The sequence below is a fragment of the Felis catus genome, chromosome D4 (assembly GCF_018350175.1).
Source record: "Felis catus isolate Fca126 chromosome D4, F.catus_Fca126_mat1.0, whole genome shotgun sequence".
In the NCBI taxonomy this organism is placed as follows: Eukaryota; Metazoa; Chordata; class Mammalia; order Carnivora; family Felidae; genus Felis; species Felis catus.
This window is the reverse complement of record NC_058380.1, coordinates 2512142-2527712: the sequence shown is the minus strand read 5'-3', so window position 1 is coordinate 2527712 and position 15571 is coordinate 2512142. Positions and strand designations below refer to the sequence as shown.

General features: G+C 47.2%; 1 protein-coding gene across 3 annotated transcripts in view; it reads right to left on the bottom strand.

The window, feature by feature from the left end:
* The window catches only part of SPIN1 (spindlin 1), a 74398-nt gene that overhangs the window by 34673 nt on the left and 24154 nt on the right, over nucleotides 1-15571 (bottom strand). For 2 of the 3 annotated variants that reach the window (XM_023243216.2, XM_023243215.2), the window contains exon 2: nucleotides 2606-2815. In XM_023243216.2, coding sequence (XP_023098984.1) covers nucleotides 2606-2657 — 52 coding nt within the window. In that variant the 5' untranslated portion in view covers nucleotides 2658-2815. Of the gene's footprint in view, nucleotides 1-2605; nucleotides 2816-15571 lie in introns of those variants that run through there. The other variant, XM_023243217.2, reaches the window with a different exon arrangement.

Sequence of the window (15571 nt, the reverse complement as noted above, 5' to 3'; positions counted from 1 at the left end):
ATATATATAATTATATATATGTAACAGTACAGTACATAATAGGACTTGCTGTCCAATGTCATTAGGTGTACATAAATTACTACTTTAGTAACCAATTAAATTCCAACAGAATTACACAGATAAACCTAAGTTACTTTAAAATAGAAATCTCTGGGGCGCCTGGGTGGCACAGCCAGTTAAGTGTCTGACTTCGACTCAGGTCATGATCTCATGGCTCGTGAGTTCGAGCCCCGCGTCGGGCTCTGTGCTGACAGCTCGGAGCCTGGAGCCTGCTTCAGATTCTGTGTCTCCCACTCTCTCTGCCCCTCTCCTGCTTATGTTCAGTCTGTCTCTCTCTCTCAAAAATAAACATTAAAAAAAAAAAGAAAAGAAATCCCTAATATGTTGAACTAGATACACAAAGAGCACACAAATATTCAACTTCAAATTGTTATTGATCACCCACGCTCTGTCAAACATAGATCCCCGAACTGGGAACCGCCTACTGATCTATTTACTGCTGTGGGGATTTTAAGGCATGACCTCAGATTCCTCCCCCCCGCAGCACCTCCCCCCATCAAGCACAGTACTGGCTCCCTCTCTTGAACCTGGGTCCGCCCCCCAGGAAGGCCTCCAGGAATGCAATGCAGAAGTCAGCCAGTGTGCACACCAAAGTTCCAGGCTTCACCAGGAGAGCCCTGCAGCTGTGCCAGTTTCTCTGGGGACACTTGTTCTGGGGGCCTTCGGGTTAGTCCAGCTCCCTAGAGGCCCACAGAGGAGGAGAAAGGCCCTACCCGGTGAGGTTCTCAGCTGTAAGCTCTGAGATGGCAGCAGCCTATGGTCACAGCTGAGCCACCGTACCGACCCCGGAAGGCCTACCTGGGTTTCCTGCTGCAGGAGAAAGAGAACCCCCCCCCTTTTGGGTGAATTTTCTTTATTTGTAAATGGGCACATTCATAACTGACATAGGAGTTTAAAAGCAACAGAGCCTTGGTCTATGTTAATGGGAAGAACGGTTGAAGACAATTTTATAAACAATACTGATCAAGGGATCGGCAATTTTCCAAAATCGAACACCACCACACAACAGCTGGGAACGGTAAGAGACTCCATGGTCTCATGTTAACGTATCTAACGGGCCACCTGGAACAGAGTACCCACTCTGTCTTCAGCCTATACCACACACTCTTAAAACTGCCAAGGAATAAGAAAAACACAAGATCAAAGTACTGGCTAGGATTAACAATCTCTCCCTTAAGAGCAAGAGCCTCTCTCGGTTTAGATCCTTCGGGCACTTACACCACGCGACCCACCCCGCGACCCACCGCTGTAATCTGCTCTCCCACCTGACAAGGACTTCAAAATCAAGGAAGAAGACAGGAGTGCTGAATTTGGAATGGTGTGCATAAAAAGAAGTCTGGAAAATGAATTACTGTTTCAAACGGCAGAAACACAGGAGGTTTCACTGATCAACAAAACACCTGACAACAACTCTTGCAATTAAAATAAAAATATTTTCTTGTAAACTCCATGATCAACAATAACAATGCTTTTCCATAAAACAGCTATGGTGTGCCGGGCACCCAACTGCGCCCCGACACACAAGCTCATTTATTCGTCCTCAGAACCTCCGCAGGTACACACCACAACACACCCCTGCTTAGGCGGTAAGAACCAGGGCTCGAGAAGACGCGACGTGCACCTGTGTCTATGCGGCCGTGAGGGCCCGGATCTGAACAACACACCGGCAGATGGCTGACACTTCAGTCTGTCATCTCGGCCCAAAGTAGAGACAGATGCCGAACACCGGAATCCATGTTATCTTCACAAATGAGAAACGAAAATAAAAGAAAAGGGGTACTTAAAAATGTGAATCCCGGTGGCTCTTCTACAAAGGAATTCCAAACACTATAGTTAATAAAAACAAGGAACAGTTCTAAATCAAACAGCAACCATTCTGTAGGTTTATTAGTTTTGCTAGCATGATTCTCAGATTCACTCATCAAAGAATCTTAAAATGTTACGACAGACTTATTTCTGGCACGGAGAAGAGCTCAGGTCCTAAGCAGGACTTAACTATTTCACAGCGCGCCCTGTATCATCCTGGTTTCTGGGGAGGGTAAAAATCACACAAAGTCTAACCTTCTGTTCTACTTGCACAAACTGCGGGCCACCAAAGTAGGAAGTAATTTCCATTAAATATCTGTTTCACTTCCATCCCTTTCATTCCAATAAAGTTCTTCCAAATCAACATACAAAAGCTTTTTTCATCAAAACTACTGTAAATACCCTAAACCTCCTACTCCTCTAGTCAAACCCCTTTCACTTCTTTCTTCAAAAAGAAATGACAAATCCTCTCCTGATCACAACCCCATTAAGCAGGTATTTACGCTTCACTTGGCGAATCTGCCGGAGGTCCAACCTGCGGGAGGCGAAAGACCGCGGAGAAAACTACTAGCTTCGTCCCTGCCTTTCAAACAAGGAGCCTGTTTTTCCACACGTAGGTGTACGAAACACCGGCCGTCACGGGGCTGGAAGAACAGCCAACCCTCGGAGCCGTGCGGACGCATCCGCGCAGGTCCCCACGGTGGCACGCTGACTGGAGAACGCCGGCCGCCCCGCCTACCTGCATCCGCTCTGGACCGCTGGCCAGGTGTCTTCCCGAATGGGGTCTTCATTCATCTGTATGTACGTGAGCAGCACAGCTGCCGGACTAGGGTGAAAATTGAAAGCTCTCCGATTTGAAACTTTTCCCGGACTCTCAACGTTCCTTTCAGTCCATCATCCAAGTGCCTCTTTTACAAGTTCAGCAGAGACATGTGTGAACATAAGGACTCTGTAAAAACAGTGAAGTAATAGTTCGTTACTAGAGCATCCACACAAGCGAGCCGCCAGCTGACGTAAAATTTTAAACACGACGTCAGCTATGAAGTGCCCCGCCCAGAAGCGACCAGCCTGATTTCCTCAGACCCGCGAGCGGAGGACACGGGGGAGGCAGCGGAGGGTGCACCTGCCCCTCACCCTACCCCGACACCCCCTTGCTGCCAGGATCAGTAAAAGACGGACGCTAGGGCGTCGGTGACCACAGACACTGCTATGGCCCGTCTCCTCAACGGGACACAAAGACCGAGCCCACGGAGGTGGTGAGGGGGTGGCGGTCACAGGGAGGAAGGGCGCCTGGACAGCCGGAGCAGGGGCAGCACAGGAGTCAAGTTCAGGTCCGAAGCACAGCTGGGCACCAGGTCAGCAGGCCGGCCGCCGGGGCAAGAGAACAGCCAACAAGCCGGCGGTGCCCTTTAGGCCCCTCAGGCTTCCAGAAACCAGAGGAAGGGACCAGCAAATTCTGCACCCGTGCGACAGTCAAGTCATCTTAGGGAAGCAGCTAATCTTGCAAACCAAATGTGACTCTGGTGCAGGGTCAGTCTGCACGAAACTCGTGTGGGGACACGCATTCTCCAGACCACGAGAGCGTCTACTGCAAACTGCACGGACGCACAGGACTGCTTTCGGCTCTCGCGTATTCAGTCCTCACGCGCACAACCACAGCCCTGTGTTCACAGGTTTAACTGAAGACCACGCTGAATTCATTTTCTAGAGACAAAAATGCAACAGAATGGACTAAAATTAAAAAGCCTAATTGGTGGAGGAGAGAAGAGTCCGTTTTACTGCTAAAAATTCTTAACTAATATAAAGCTTTCTCATTATTCGAGGAAGACAGACTCAAAACTGACAGGATCTGAGAATTAATTCACTGGGGGACCCTGCAGGCTGTGCTCACTGTGTGGGGCTCAGGAAGGACAGAGGTGGCACACACAGCGAGGACACAGCACCCGTCTCTGGACGAGGCTCTTCCCTCTAAGGTTCCGGGCTCTGCCCGCCTCGCCGCCCAAGGCTGCCCGACAAGTGGCTACCACCACCCGTCTCCCAGAGTCCGCTCTCAGCCGCTCAGCCTTGCTCCCCAACCTTATTCAGCGCCCGCAGCACCGGCTCCCTTGGCAACTGTCACGTGACAGCCCCGCCCTGCAGGACCCCACCCACCTCCAGGAGGCCGAATGCAGCCCACGGGGCCGAAGCCCCTGCCAGCCGGTCCTCCAGCCACCCGGGGACCCGGGGCCCACTCTCCTCTTCCGTGTTCGGCAACAAGGACTCTGCAGCTCACCCCTCAGGTCTTGGACATCATCGCTTCAAAACAGCTGCCCCTCCAGCCCCCACGCCTCCAGGGTCACAGCCCGCACCTTCTCATCACCAAGAACCACAACATCCTCAACCACCTTCGATCGTCCCCTTCCGTCACACGGACATGCCCACCCACGCTTCCCGGATGCCACCATTCCCTCCCTCCGTGGCCTCACCACCGTGCCACTGTCCACGGTCTTCCTCGAGGACTCAGTGCCCTCCTCACTACTCTGATTCCTCGGACATCCACCACGACAGCTCCTCCCCTGCCTTCCTCCGTTTTCTTACTCTTCTTGTCTTGTCACTCGCTCTCCTGGCAAACCCTGACCCAGCCCCCTCGTACGGTGCCCACATCGTAAGCCATCAGGCAAGGCCAACAAACTTATAATCTCCTGCCTGGAGTGAGCATCCAACGACAGTCCCCGCCTGGGCGGGCAAGTGGCCACCTGCTAGGGGGACGCCCCTCACACACCAGAGAGGACTGCTCCCGCCACCACCTGACCCCGACTGGCGCCCCCTGCTCCCTTCTGCCCCATCTGCTCCCCCCTCACCCGATGTACCGTTTCCCAAATGAGAGCACCGGACCCCTGCTGCTCTTCACAAAATCACTTCGAAGACCGGGGAACGCTGTACCGTGCACACATCAGCAGGTCGGAGCCCGGTGCACTACACTGGTTCCGCAACATGGGAGACCAAGCCCGCTCCTGTTCCAAGTGCGCCCTCCTCACGGGCACGTCCAAGCTTCTCCTGGTACCAGTCCCCGCTGCGGTCCCCAGGATGAGCGTCACTCCTCTAAAACGTGCAAGGCACAGCCGCGGGGTGGGGGAAGGCTACACAGGGAGCTTTCTGAACATAAGAAAGCAAGACTTTAGATCACAGTCCTCTCCCATTTCTGAGTTGCAGTTAATATTCCAACTGCCTAATCTTATCCAGAAACAGAGAGCCCAAGCAAGAGAGGCACACTCTTGAGCTCTCACTCACACGAACACTGTGCTGTCCCCACACTCACCACATGATGCTTCAAAAAACTTTCCTAAAACAATATCTCACTCTTGACTGGAAAGGGCAAAACTTATTGGGAAAAAAAAAAAAAAAAACTTTTAGACATACCACCTTTATCATGTTACTCTAACGTGATTAATTTAGTAAAGAAGACAAATTGCAGATAAACTTTTTTTAAAAAACTTTACCTGCTGAGACAGGAAAATCTCATTATTTCTAGGAGACTGGGAATTATCAGTTTCTTGCAAGTACTTACAGAAAATGCTGTCAAAAGACAGAGAAAAGGCGGTGCTAGGTTTGGAGAGGCCTGGCAGATGTTGGCACTGCGGGGTGAAGACCGGCGGGGAAGGACATCCCTGCAGGGGCCACGCAAACAGGCACACCTCCCAGCCTCCAGACCAATCTCCAGTTTACAGTAAACAGGTGACATGGGAGCCACACTCAAGTGCCCGCAAGACAAGCAGGCCAGACCCTCCGAAACGTCCATGGACTCTTCCAGCCAGAGATGTGAACCCCGAGGACACGGTCTGGAAGGGAAAGCTGTACAGGACACTTAGGGCAAGTGGAGAAATGTAAACAGGACTCTTAGGGCGCGGTGGAGGACACCGTGGGAGCACACACCAGTGATACTGTGGGCGCACTCGAGCACAGTCACCCTCAGGAAATGCGTGCTGAGATTTTTGGAGGCTGTAATATCTGCAAGGGAGTTACAAATACTTCAGGAAAAGAAAATGAAATATACATAGAATAAAGTGAAAAGAGCAAACTACAAATTTCTGAATCTGACAGGCATGCTAATGTTACTCTTTGAACTTTTATTTAATTTGAAAATTTTCTTAATAAAAAGTTAGGGAAGACAAAATCCTGGATTTTCTTTTGCCAAATCCATCTCTACTAAATACAGCCAACTCTCCAGTCTTGCAATTTTGCTAAACAATCTTTAAAATGTGCCATTAGGGGGCAACTGGGTGACTTAGTTAAGCGTCAGCTCAGGTCATGATCTCACAGCCTGTGAGTTCGAGCCCCACGTCGGGCTCTTTGCGGACAGCTCGGAGCCTGGAGACTGCTTCGGATTCTGTGTCAACCTCTCTCTCTGCTCCTACCCGCTCGCACTCTGTGTCTCTCTCTTAACAATAAACATTAAAAAAAAAATTTGTTAATAAATAAAATGTGCCATTAATTAGGTTTGAAACTCAAAATATTCCTTCTGTAATAATCATAAAGGGTACCACACAATTCTCACAAACGGTTTCACAGAAAAATAAATGTCCCAGGATACACACCGTGGATAACACACTGCTGTGCGTGCACCTGCCCAGATGCCTCACAACCCCAAAGAGGCACACACAGTGACCACACTATTCTAGAAACTTAAAAACTGCAGCATGAAGTTAAAGTAGCTTGGCTCACGGTCATTCAGACTGCAAGGGGCACTGCTAAGATAAACCTCCTACTTTAACAATAAACATATAGACTGTTTCCATAAAGGAAGAGAAAACACCACAAAAATCAACGACACTATATCCTATTTCCAAAAAGGGTAAGAAATGACTGTTTCCACATTTCAGGTATAGTTAGTAATAAACATATAATAGAAATTAAGTTATCAAACTATTTGCTGCCAGCTGCTACCACCCAACAATGCTATTTATAAAAAAAGAAATACATCTCCAAAACTAAGCAAAGATGTTAGGTCCCAACACCTGGACCACTACTGGAAAAGCAAACGGGAGCACTAGTGGCCAAAATACAGCGGTCTTAAAGAGGTTGTTACAAATGGTTCAACACAGACAGGAGGAGTGTGTATTACCACAAATATTTATGTGAAAAATGATATACCACTAAATTCTGAAGAGTCTAAATATTAAAGGAGAAATTATTTTCAAAACAAAAAATAAGATAAAAACAGAAAGGGAGACAAACCATAAGAGACTCTTAAAGAGTCTTAAAGAGAACAAACAGGGTTGCTGTCAGGGTGTTGGGTGGGGGGATGGGCTAAAGAGGTGAGGGGCATTAAGGGGGACACTGGTTGGGATAAACACTTTTATGTAAGTGATGAATCACTAAATTCTATTCCTGAAAAAAGAAATGAAGTAATTTTCTTACTTACAATATAGTTACAAGGAAAAATATTCCTATCGTAAGAAGCGTCACGTCTGCAATTTACTGCAAGCTCTCAAATGGCTCCACAAAAAATGTTAGTGCAGCAACACAGCGAATGGGCCTCAAAGAAGGGTGTGCATACGACATAACGCAGCTACAGTTTCAACTCTTCTGTGTCTAGAAAATTTCATTTAAAAAGTCTGGGGAAAAGAACAGTAGAGGGAAGCGAAAAGCCAAGTTTGGAACTGGCGACAACACAGGTTTACTGTACGTGCTCAAAGGTCTGTAACTTACTTTCTAAAATGTGATTTTTAAAAACAGATTAATGTTCAACCTCGGTCAAGTTTACTATATGCCCAGAAATTTTCGCAGTAGAATGTTAAGAGAGAAAAAGGACCAGCAGTTTTAGTTTTAGGCTTTATAAATATGGAAAGAAACCCAGTGGGGTACAACTCAGAACCTTCCTAGGTTGACTGGAAATCTACTTCCTAGAATTTACTAGATAGTCCAAAGCATGGCACTAAACAACATTACAGAGGCCTCTAGTGCAGGCTGTCTGTCCCCCTGACTCAAACCTCAAGATTAAAATAGAAGGCTCAAAGTGAATAAAGCCACCGTGAATCACCCAACGTTTGGCTAGAACACTGAGGGATATCTGAAGGCCTCCAGAGCCCCAAACTCTCACATTTCAACATAGGCAAAATGAATGGCCTAAATCCCTACACACCCAAACACCACATTCCAATCCGGGGACCTCTGAAGCACAGACAAACGCACAGGTGTCATGAATCTGGACAGGGGAAATGTCGGTCTTCATTTTGCTAACCTTCACCTGAAAGCACCTCAGTCCACCCTGAATGCGTGTGACGAACACAGTGTGACCAGAACCCAGGACTTCCTCAGCAGGACGCTGTCTGTCCATCCCACGGCACGTGCTGCAGATCTCAAAGTAGCTTGTAAGCTCATCAACACTTTAAATTACGCCACGTGGCTGCCGTAGACCAGACCAGACCGGACCAGACCAGACCAGAGCAGACTGGCTGCCGGGTCAGCGCTCCTCCAACTGTGAAAACAGAACCAGTAACACTGCAAGACAAAGAGCCAAGCCAGCCCTCGTCCGAATTCCAGGGAGGCTTCCTCTGAATCCCTGGAGCTTCTCAGGGCGCCTAGGGGGCTCAGTCGGTTGAGCGTCTGACTCTTGGTTTCAGCTCAAGTCATGATCTCACGGTTTGTGGGATTGAGCCTGTGTCAGGCTCTGTGCTGACAGTGCAGAGCCTGTTTGGAATTCTCTTTCTCTCTCTCCCTCTCCCTCTCTCTCTCTCTCTCTCTCTCTCTCTCATCCATTCCCCTGCTCAAGCACTTGCACACGCTATTGCTCTCTTTCTCTAAAACAAACATACATTTAAATCCTTGAAGCTTCTGCAGTCTCTGTGATTCATGGTGACCCCTTGATCACTCATGCAAACAAGGTGACTGAGAATGGGTTTGGTCACACCAGAAAGACCAACCAAGTCACTACAGGACTGAGCTCCGATCCCATGATGGCAGCCCAACTCCAGGGACAGAGGCTAGGTGTCGAATTCAACCTGATGGCCAACGATCCATCAACTATGCTTACATAAAGGAACCCCAATAAAACTCGGGACGCAGAGCTGGACTCCCTGGTCAGCAGTGCTCCAACCCCGTGAACAGTTACACAACCAGTGGCAAAGTAGGCGATGCTCCTGACTCCACCCAAGAGAACTCCAAGCTGCCCATTCAGATCCTCCCAGACCTCACCCTGTGGGTTTCTAGTTAAGGCTGGTCCCGATTTGGATCTAACAGAACTGTAATCAGGAGTAGAGGCACACCTTGGGAGATCCTGCAAATTCCGTCCAGACAACCAGAAGTCAAAGAACTCTTTTGTTCCCCAGCGCATAAAAATGCTACGTTCACACTATACTGTAGTCCACTAAGTACGCAACAGCATTATATCTAAAAAAACAATACCTCCGCTTAAAGTTTATTGCCAAAAAACGGCTAACCATCATCTGAGCTTTCAGCAAGTCAGAATCACTGAACACAGATCACCAAAACAAACACAAAGAGAAACTCTGAAATACTGCAAGAATCACCAAAAGAGGACACAGAGACAAGAAGTGAGCAAATATGGCGGTGCTCACTCAGCAGAGCCGCCACAAGCCCGATTTGTAAGAACACAGTATCTGCCCGACACAAGGAAGGGACGGACACTCAGGGAGACGAAGGACCTCGATTTGTAAGAACACAGTATCTGCACGGCACAAAGAAGGGACACTCAGTGAGAAGAAGGATGCCTGCACGGCGCTCGCCTGAATTCTTCAAGATGTTGCAGTGACTCACCAAAGCGGGCGGTGGGAACCCCCAAATTTGTACCTGGCTGGTCAGAGCCACAGGGGGCTGGGGGCTGCAGTGAGGGCAGCGCCTCGCCTGTGCCGTCTGACCTCACCTGCGCAGCTGCTGCGCCAGGCTGTGCTGCAGGGACACACAGGTCTACACTGCTCTCCGATGATCTGCTGATCGATACATGAAGGAAGACATGTCAAAGACCACCTTCAATTATTTTTTGAAGAGCATCAAAAGCCATCATTCAAGTATCCTAAAATAAAAAATTTTACCTGACTGTTAAATTTGTTTTCATAGTTTTATAACCATTTAAATATCACTGATTTCTACTGCGATACCCTCTACTTTATTTACCGTATTCAGAAATGCTACCAGAAGGTATCCACAGGCTGCAGCAGACTGCCAACAGGCCCACAGCACAACCACCCCTGTATAAACCATGGGCATGGGGCACCTCTGAATCCCTTAAAGGCCATGCGCAGGTAGTGTAGAGAGAATGAACAGGTCCTGGTGGGGAGGGACTAGTCACCGAGAACATTCTCCTGAAAGCTAGAAAATCACAGAAATCTAGATACCCCAACGAGAACGATGAGGAACCAGGGCCACTTCCAGGTCAGGTGTAGGAAGTCTACGAGAAGCCTGGAACATGTGGACATACCAGAAGCCAGGAAGTGGTCACTGGAGGGGCGCCCAAGAGACAGGGTTCTCTTCCGCTGTTTTCTTAACTTCTGTGTATGGCTCAAGATTTCCATGACAACAGCCTGAACACACACACACACGGAGCCCATGTTCAAAAGCGTAAAGGACTGGACAGCAGCATGCAGAAACAGGGTCTAGAGAGGGAAACCCCACATCCGGGACAGCCTGGGTCCCTGAGAGCAACTGCCGAGTGTCGAGGGGCAGCTGTAAGGCTGACAGCTTTGCAAGGCAAGGAGCCGAAGACCAGAGCCCGAGGGCTACCTTGGACCAGCAAGGGGAGGAGGGGCCGGGAGCCAAGGGGGCCGGGAGCCAGGATCATGAATCGCTCTCAGGAACTGGGGGATGGCAGGACTCCAGGCTGAGAAGTGCCATCTGACTGGAACATCTACGCTCCTAAAACTGAGCTGAGGGGAGCCCAGACTGCCCACCCCCTCAGATGCCTGGCAGAAGCGAGCATAAATCTTCCCCAGAATACCAGTCCAGACTCCACACTATTCCCAACAATCCTGAAGGTACTGCATGTGCACGCACGCGCACGCACACATATAAACTAGCCCGCAAGGAGACAAAAACTGGCAGAGACAACAAATAAAAAGCAGACCCACAGAGCTGCCAGGTATTTGAAGTTGCAAAATCATACTTTAAATTTTTAATGTTTGTTTATTTTTGGGAGAGAGACAGAGACAGAGAGAGCACGAGAAGGGGAGGGGGACAGAAGAGAGGGAGACACAAAATCTGAAGCAGGCTCCAGGCTCTGAGCTGCCAGACAGAGCCCAACGCGGGGCTCAAACCCACGGTCCGTGAGATCATGACCTGAGCCAAAGTCGGACACTTAACCGGCTGAGCCATCCAGGCACCCCGCAAAAATCATACTTGAAAGTAAGCTGGGGGAAGGGTACAGAAATCAATGTAATTACTAAATGGAAACTAAAACAGCTGTCAGCATTATTTATGCTCTGAAGGATAAGACCTAACAGAAAAACTGGCAGAAAACCATTGTAAAATCAAGGACAGACAGCAAAGCGCCTTGGAGGTTCCCGGAGCAAAGAGAACCAGCCAGTCATGCAGGCAAAACTTAGTCTAGATTATTTTGCAAGACAGACTGGACCTGGCTCATTTCTTAATTGTGTCTCTGGAAATCAAAAGCAAAACGTGAACCACTGACCAATTCACTGTCACTTAAGAACATTCTATCACCAGAGAAGCATCTCTGTAATACGCCCCGTAAGCCTCACTCCATGTTCTGGCCTGAGTCTCCCAGTTTGCAAACTGCGGTTTCGGTGTGTGCACGATAAACTTCTACTTGTTACTGCTATGACCGCTGGTCGTCCTCGGCTAGTTTGAGCTTTTGACATTTCAGGTGTCGGGAGCGGAAGGCAAAGAAGGCTCCCAGGGACTCAAGCCAGACAGCAAAGAGGTGCTGGTGCCCTTGGAGCCCATGGAGTTCCCTGCTTCCTCCCTAGAATTTTAAGTCTCTCCGGCTTCTGAGTTCTCCAACCGACCTATGAACAGTTGCTTTCTGCCTCTGCCCTGCTTCCTGGTTTCTACTGCCCTTTGTTGAAACTTTAAGTCACCCATTCTGTTCAGAGGGGGAAACACGTGACTCCCAGAGATTTGGAACAGCTGTTGGAAACTCGGGCCCCTCACAGGACATCTCAGGAACGCCAAAGGCAAATAGGTCCCACCTGGCCCGTGGACCAGGCTCTTCTGCCTTTCTTGAAAAACAGGTGAACTTTCGGGAAATCTGGAATTTAACAACCACTGCAGGGAAACTGCTTCAAGGAAGTCCACCTTAAGGGGCACCCTTAGAGGCCGGTGGATCCCCAAGCTTCTGGGAGACAATGGAGTGCTATTGGACTGGTAGGCAGAAGCTCCTAAAACACAAAGTGACTTCCGTAACTGTTCTAAAAGGGCCTTTACTGCACACAAATAAAAAGTCTTTAGTAAACTCTTTGGCCATCTGAGCAAGTAACCTGAACTTAGTCCAGCTGCCAAAAACACAATCTGGGTCCAACTATTCTTTGCACTTTTATATCTGAGACATGACTAAAATCTTTCAAAACCAAAGCCATAACATCTGTTTGTGCCTATCTGCACGTTTACGATGCCTATGTGCACAACACAGAGGTGATATATTTCTACCTCTGAAAGGTATTGCCAGATTATGAAGTAATCTGTGACTTCCTGTTTCTCAAACTGCGGTCACAGATCCTTGGTGTGATTAACATTTATTTAAACAGAGAATATACACATTATTGTAGCTACCTATACACATAAATGGACAAAGATATATTCAATTTATCTATAACTTACAAGCAGGTTATGAATTCACTTATCCATGGATAAAAAAGTTTTTCAGAAAGGAAAGAGTTTTGGGGTGCCTGCGTGGCTCAGTCGGTTGAGTCTGAAATCAAGCCAACTCTTGATTTCGGCTTAGGTCATGATCTCATGGTTTGTGGGCTCAAGCCCTGTGTTGGGCCTACTCGGATTCTCTTTCCACCCCTCTCTCAAAATAAACATTAAAAAAAAAATTGTAAGCATGCAGGCATGCCATACACTGAAAAAAGGAAATACATGTCAGTTTACTAAGCTTTTATTTTAGTTATTTATAGGAGCGTATATATACATGCTCCATATATGCATGCTGAGCCAAACACGGTATTTTTTGCTGTGGAATGATCCAGTATATTTGAAAGCCACTGTTCTCAAACCACAGTACACTGAGCCACAAAAAGGTCTGTACAGCCAGCTGGAAAGATCAGTACCAGAGCCACTCTTTCAGTCCTGTACACACACAGTGATAACTCCCCAAGAAAGGCCAGGCTGCAATCACGCTCCGATAGGCTCATACTTTCTTGCCTTGTGTTTCCAGATTTGCAGCCAGGCAACAATCTTTATGTAAAAGAACATCTCTTTTGTTTTTTTTCTTTTAATGTTTCTTTCTTTTTGAGAGAGGGTCAGAGCGTGGGCCGGGGAGGGGCAGAGAGAACGGGAGACACAGAATCTGAAAAGCAGGCTGCAGGCTCTGAGCTATCAGCACAGAGCCCAACGCAGGGCTCTAACTCATGAACCATAAGATCATGACCTGAGCTGAAGTCAGATGCTTAACCGACTGAGCCAATGAAGCACCCCTCCTATTTCTTATTATTACAATTCATCCTTCAACACTGGGGTTGGGACACTGAATTCCAGCAACATCGAAAATCCACATATAACTTTTGACTCCCCAAAAACTTAACTACTAATAGCTACTGTTGACTGGAAGCCTTACCAATAACATAGAGTCAGTTAACACATTTTATACATTACCTACATCATATGCTATATTCTTACAATAAAGTAAGCTAAAGAAAATGTCATTAGAAGTCATGAGAGGGGCGCCTGAGTGGCTCCGTCGGTTGAGCGTCCGACTTCAGCTCAGGCCATGATCTCTCAGTTCGTGAGTTCGAGCCCCGCGTCAGGCTCTTGCTGACAGCTCGGAGCCTGGAGCCTGCTTCAGATTCTGTGTCTCCCTCTCTCTGCCCCTTCCCTGCTCGTGCTCTCTCTGTCTCAAAGATGAATAAATGTTAAAAATAAAAATTTTTTAAAAGTCATGAGAAAAAAACATGTTCACAGTACAGTACTGTAATTATTGGAAAACATCTGCGTATAAGAGGACCCAAACAGTTCACGCTTGTTGTTCGAGGGCCAACTGAATTGTGAAGTCGGTGAATTCTGGCAACAGCTCCCCAGATATTTACAGCTCTGCTATCCCCTTTCAAATCTTCACTCAGCAATGATGAGGGACCTTGTGTCCCCTACCTGTCCTGTCACTACCACTCGGGCAGAGCAGTGTCAGGAGAAATCCAGACACAATCTCATATTGCCATTTCCAAAAAACAGCTGATCCATTTCAAGCCTATCATGTACAAGGAATTTGTACTCATTCAATGTAACATATAAACACTTTTGTTATCTTCTAAGAATAAACCTGTAATCTGTAACAACTGCCCTGCAAGTTTCTTTTCTAGAGAAGAGTCCTAAATTTAGGAAACTACGAATGTCTTGAATAAAGTTGCAACTGTCAGCAAAAATTACGTATGTATTTATGTATACAATTTTCTTTCATCATGATAAGTGTGCCCTTTAATCTCCATCCCGTCCATTCCTCCCCTCTGGTAACCACCGGTTTGTTCTCCATACTTAAGAGTCCTGTTTCTTGGTTTGTGTCTTTTTTTCCCTTTGCTCATTTGCTTTGTTTCTTAAATTTCACATAGGAGTGAAATCACATATTTGTTTTTCTCTAATTTGTTTCACTTAAAATAATACTCTGTACCTCTTTATCCATGTTGTTCAAATGGCAAGATTTGCTTCTTTTCGGTGACTGAGTAATATTCCATTGCGTATCTCTACCACATCTTCCTCAATTTCTCAGTCAACAGACGTTTGCACTGCTTCCAGTTTGGCTATTGTTGGAAATGATGCTATAAACGTCAGGGGCACGCACCCCTTCAAATTAGTGTTTTCATACTTTTTGGGTAAATACCCAGTAGTGGAATTACTGGGTTATGTGGTAATTCCATTTTTAACTTTTTGAGGAACCTCCGTAATGTTTTGCACAGGGACTGCAAGCAGTTTGCGCTCCCACCAACAGCACAGGAGTGTTCCTTTTTCTGCACATTCTAACACTTGTTGTTTCCTGTGCTTTTTATTTTACCCTGTGCTTTGTATTTCTGACAGGTATGAGGTGATACCTCATCGTGGTTTTGACTTGTATTTCCCTAACGATGAGCGAGGTTGAGCATCTTTTCATGTGTCTGTTGAATATCTGGATGTCTTTTTTGGAGAACTGTCTGTTCATGTTCTCTGCCCAAATATTTTTTTAACATTTATTTTTGAGAGACAGAGCACGAGCAGGGGAGGGGCAGAGAGAGAGGGAAACACAGAATCCAAAGCAGGCTCGAGGCTCCAAGTCATCAGAAAAGAGCCCGACAGAGTGCAGGGCTCGAACCCACGAACCCTGAGATCGTGATCTGAGCCAAAGTTAGATGCTTAGCTGACTGAGCCACCCAAGCTCTTCTGCCCAATTTTTAATTGTATTATTTGGTTTCTGGGTATTGAGCTATATCAGTTCTTTATATATTTTAGATACTAATCCTTACCAGATGTCATTTGCAAATATTTTTTCCCATTCCATAGGTTGCCTTTTAGTTTTGTTGTTTCCTTCACTGTGCAGAAACTTTTTACCTTGATGTAGTCCCAAAAGTTT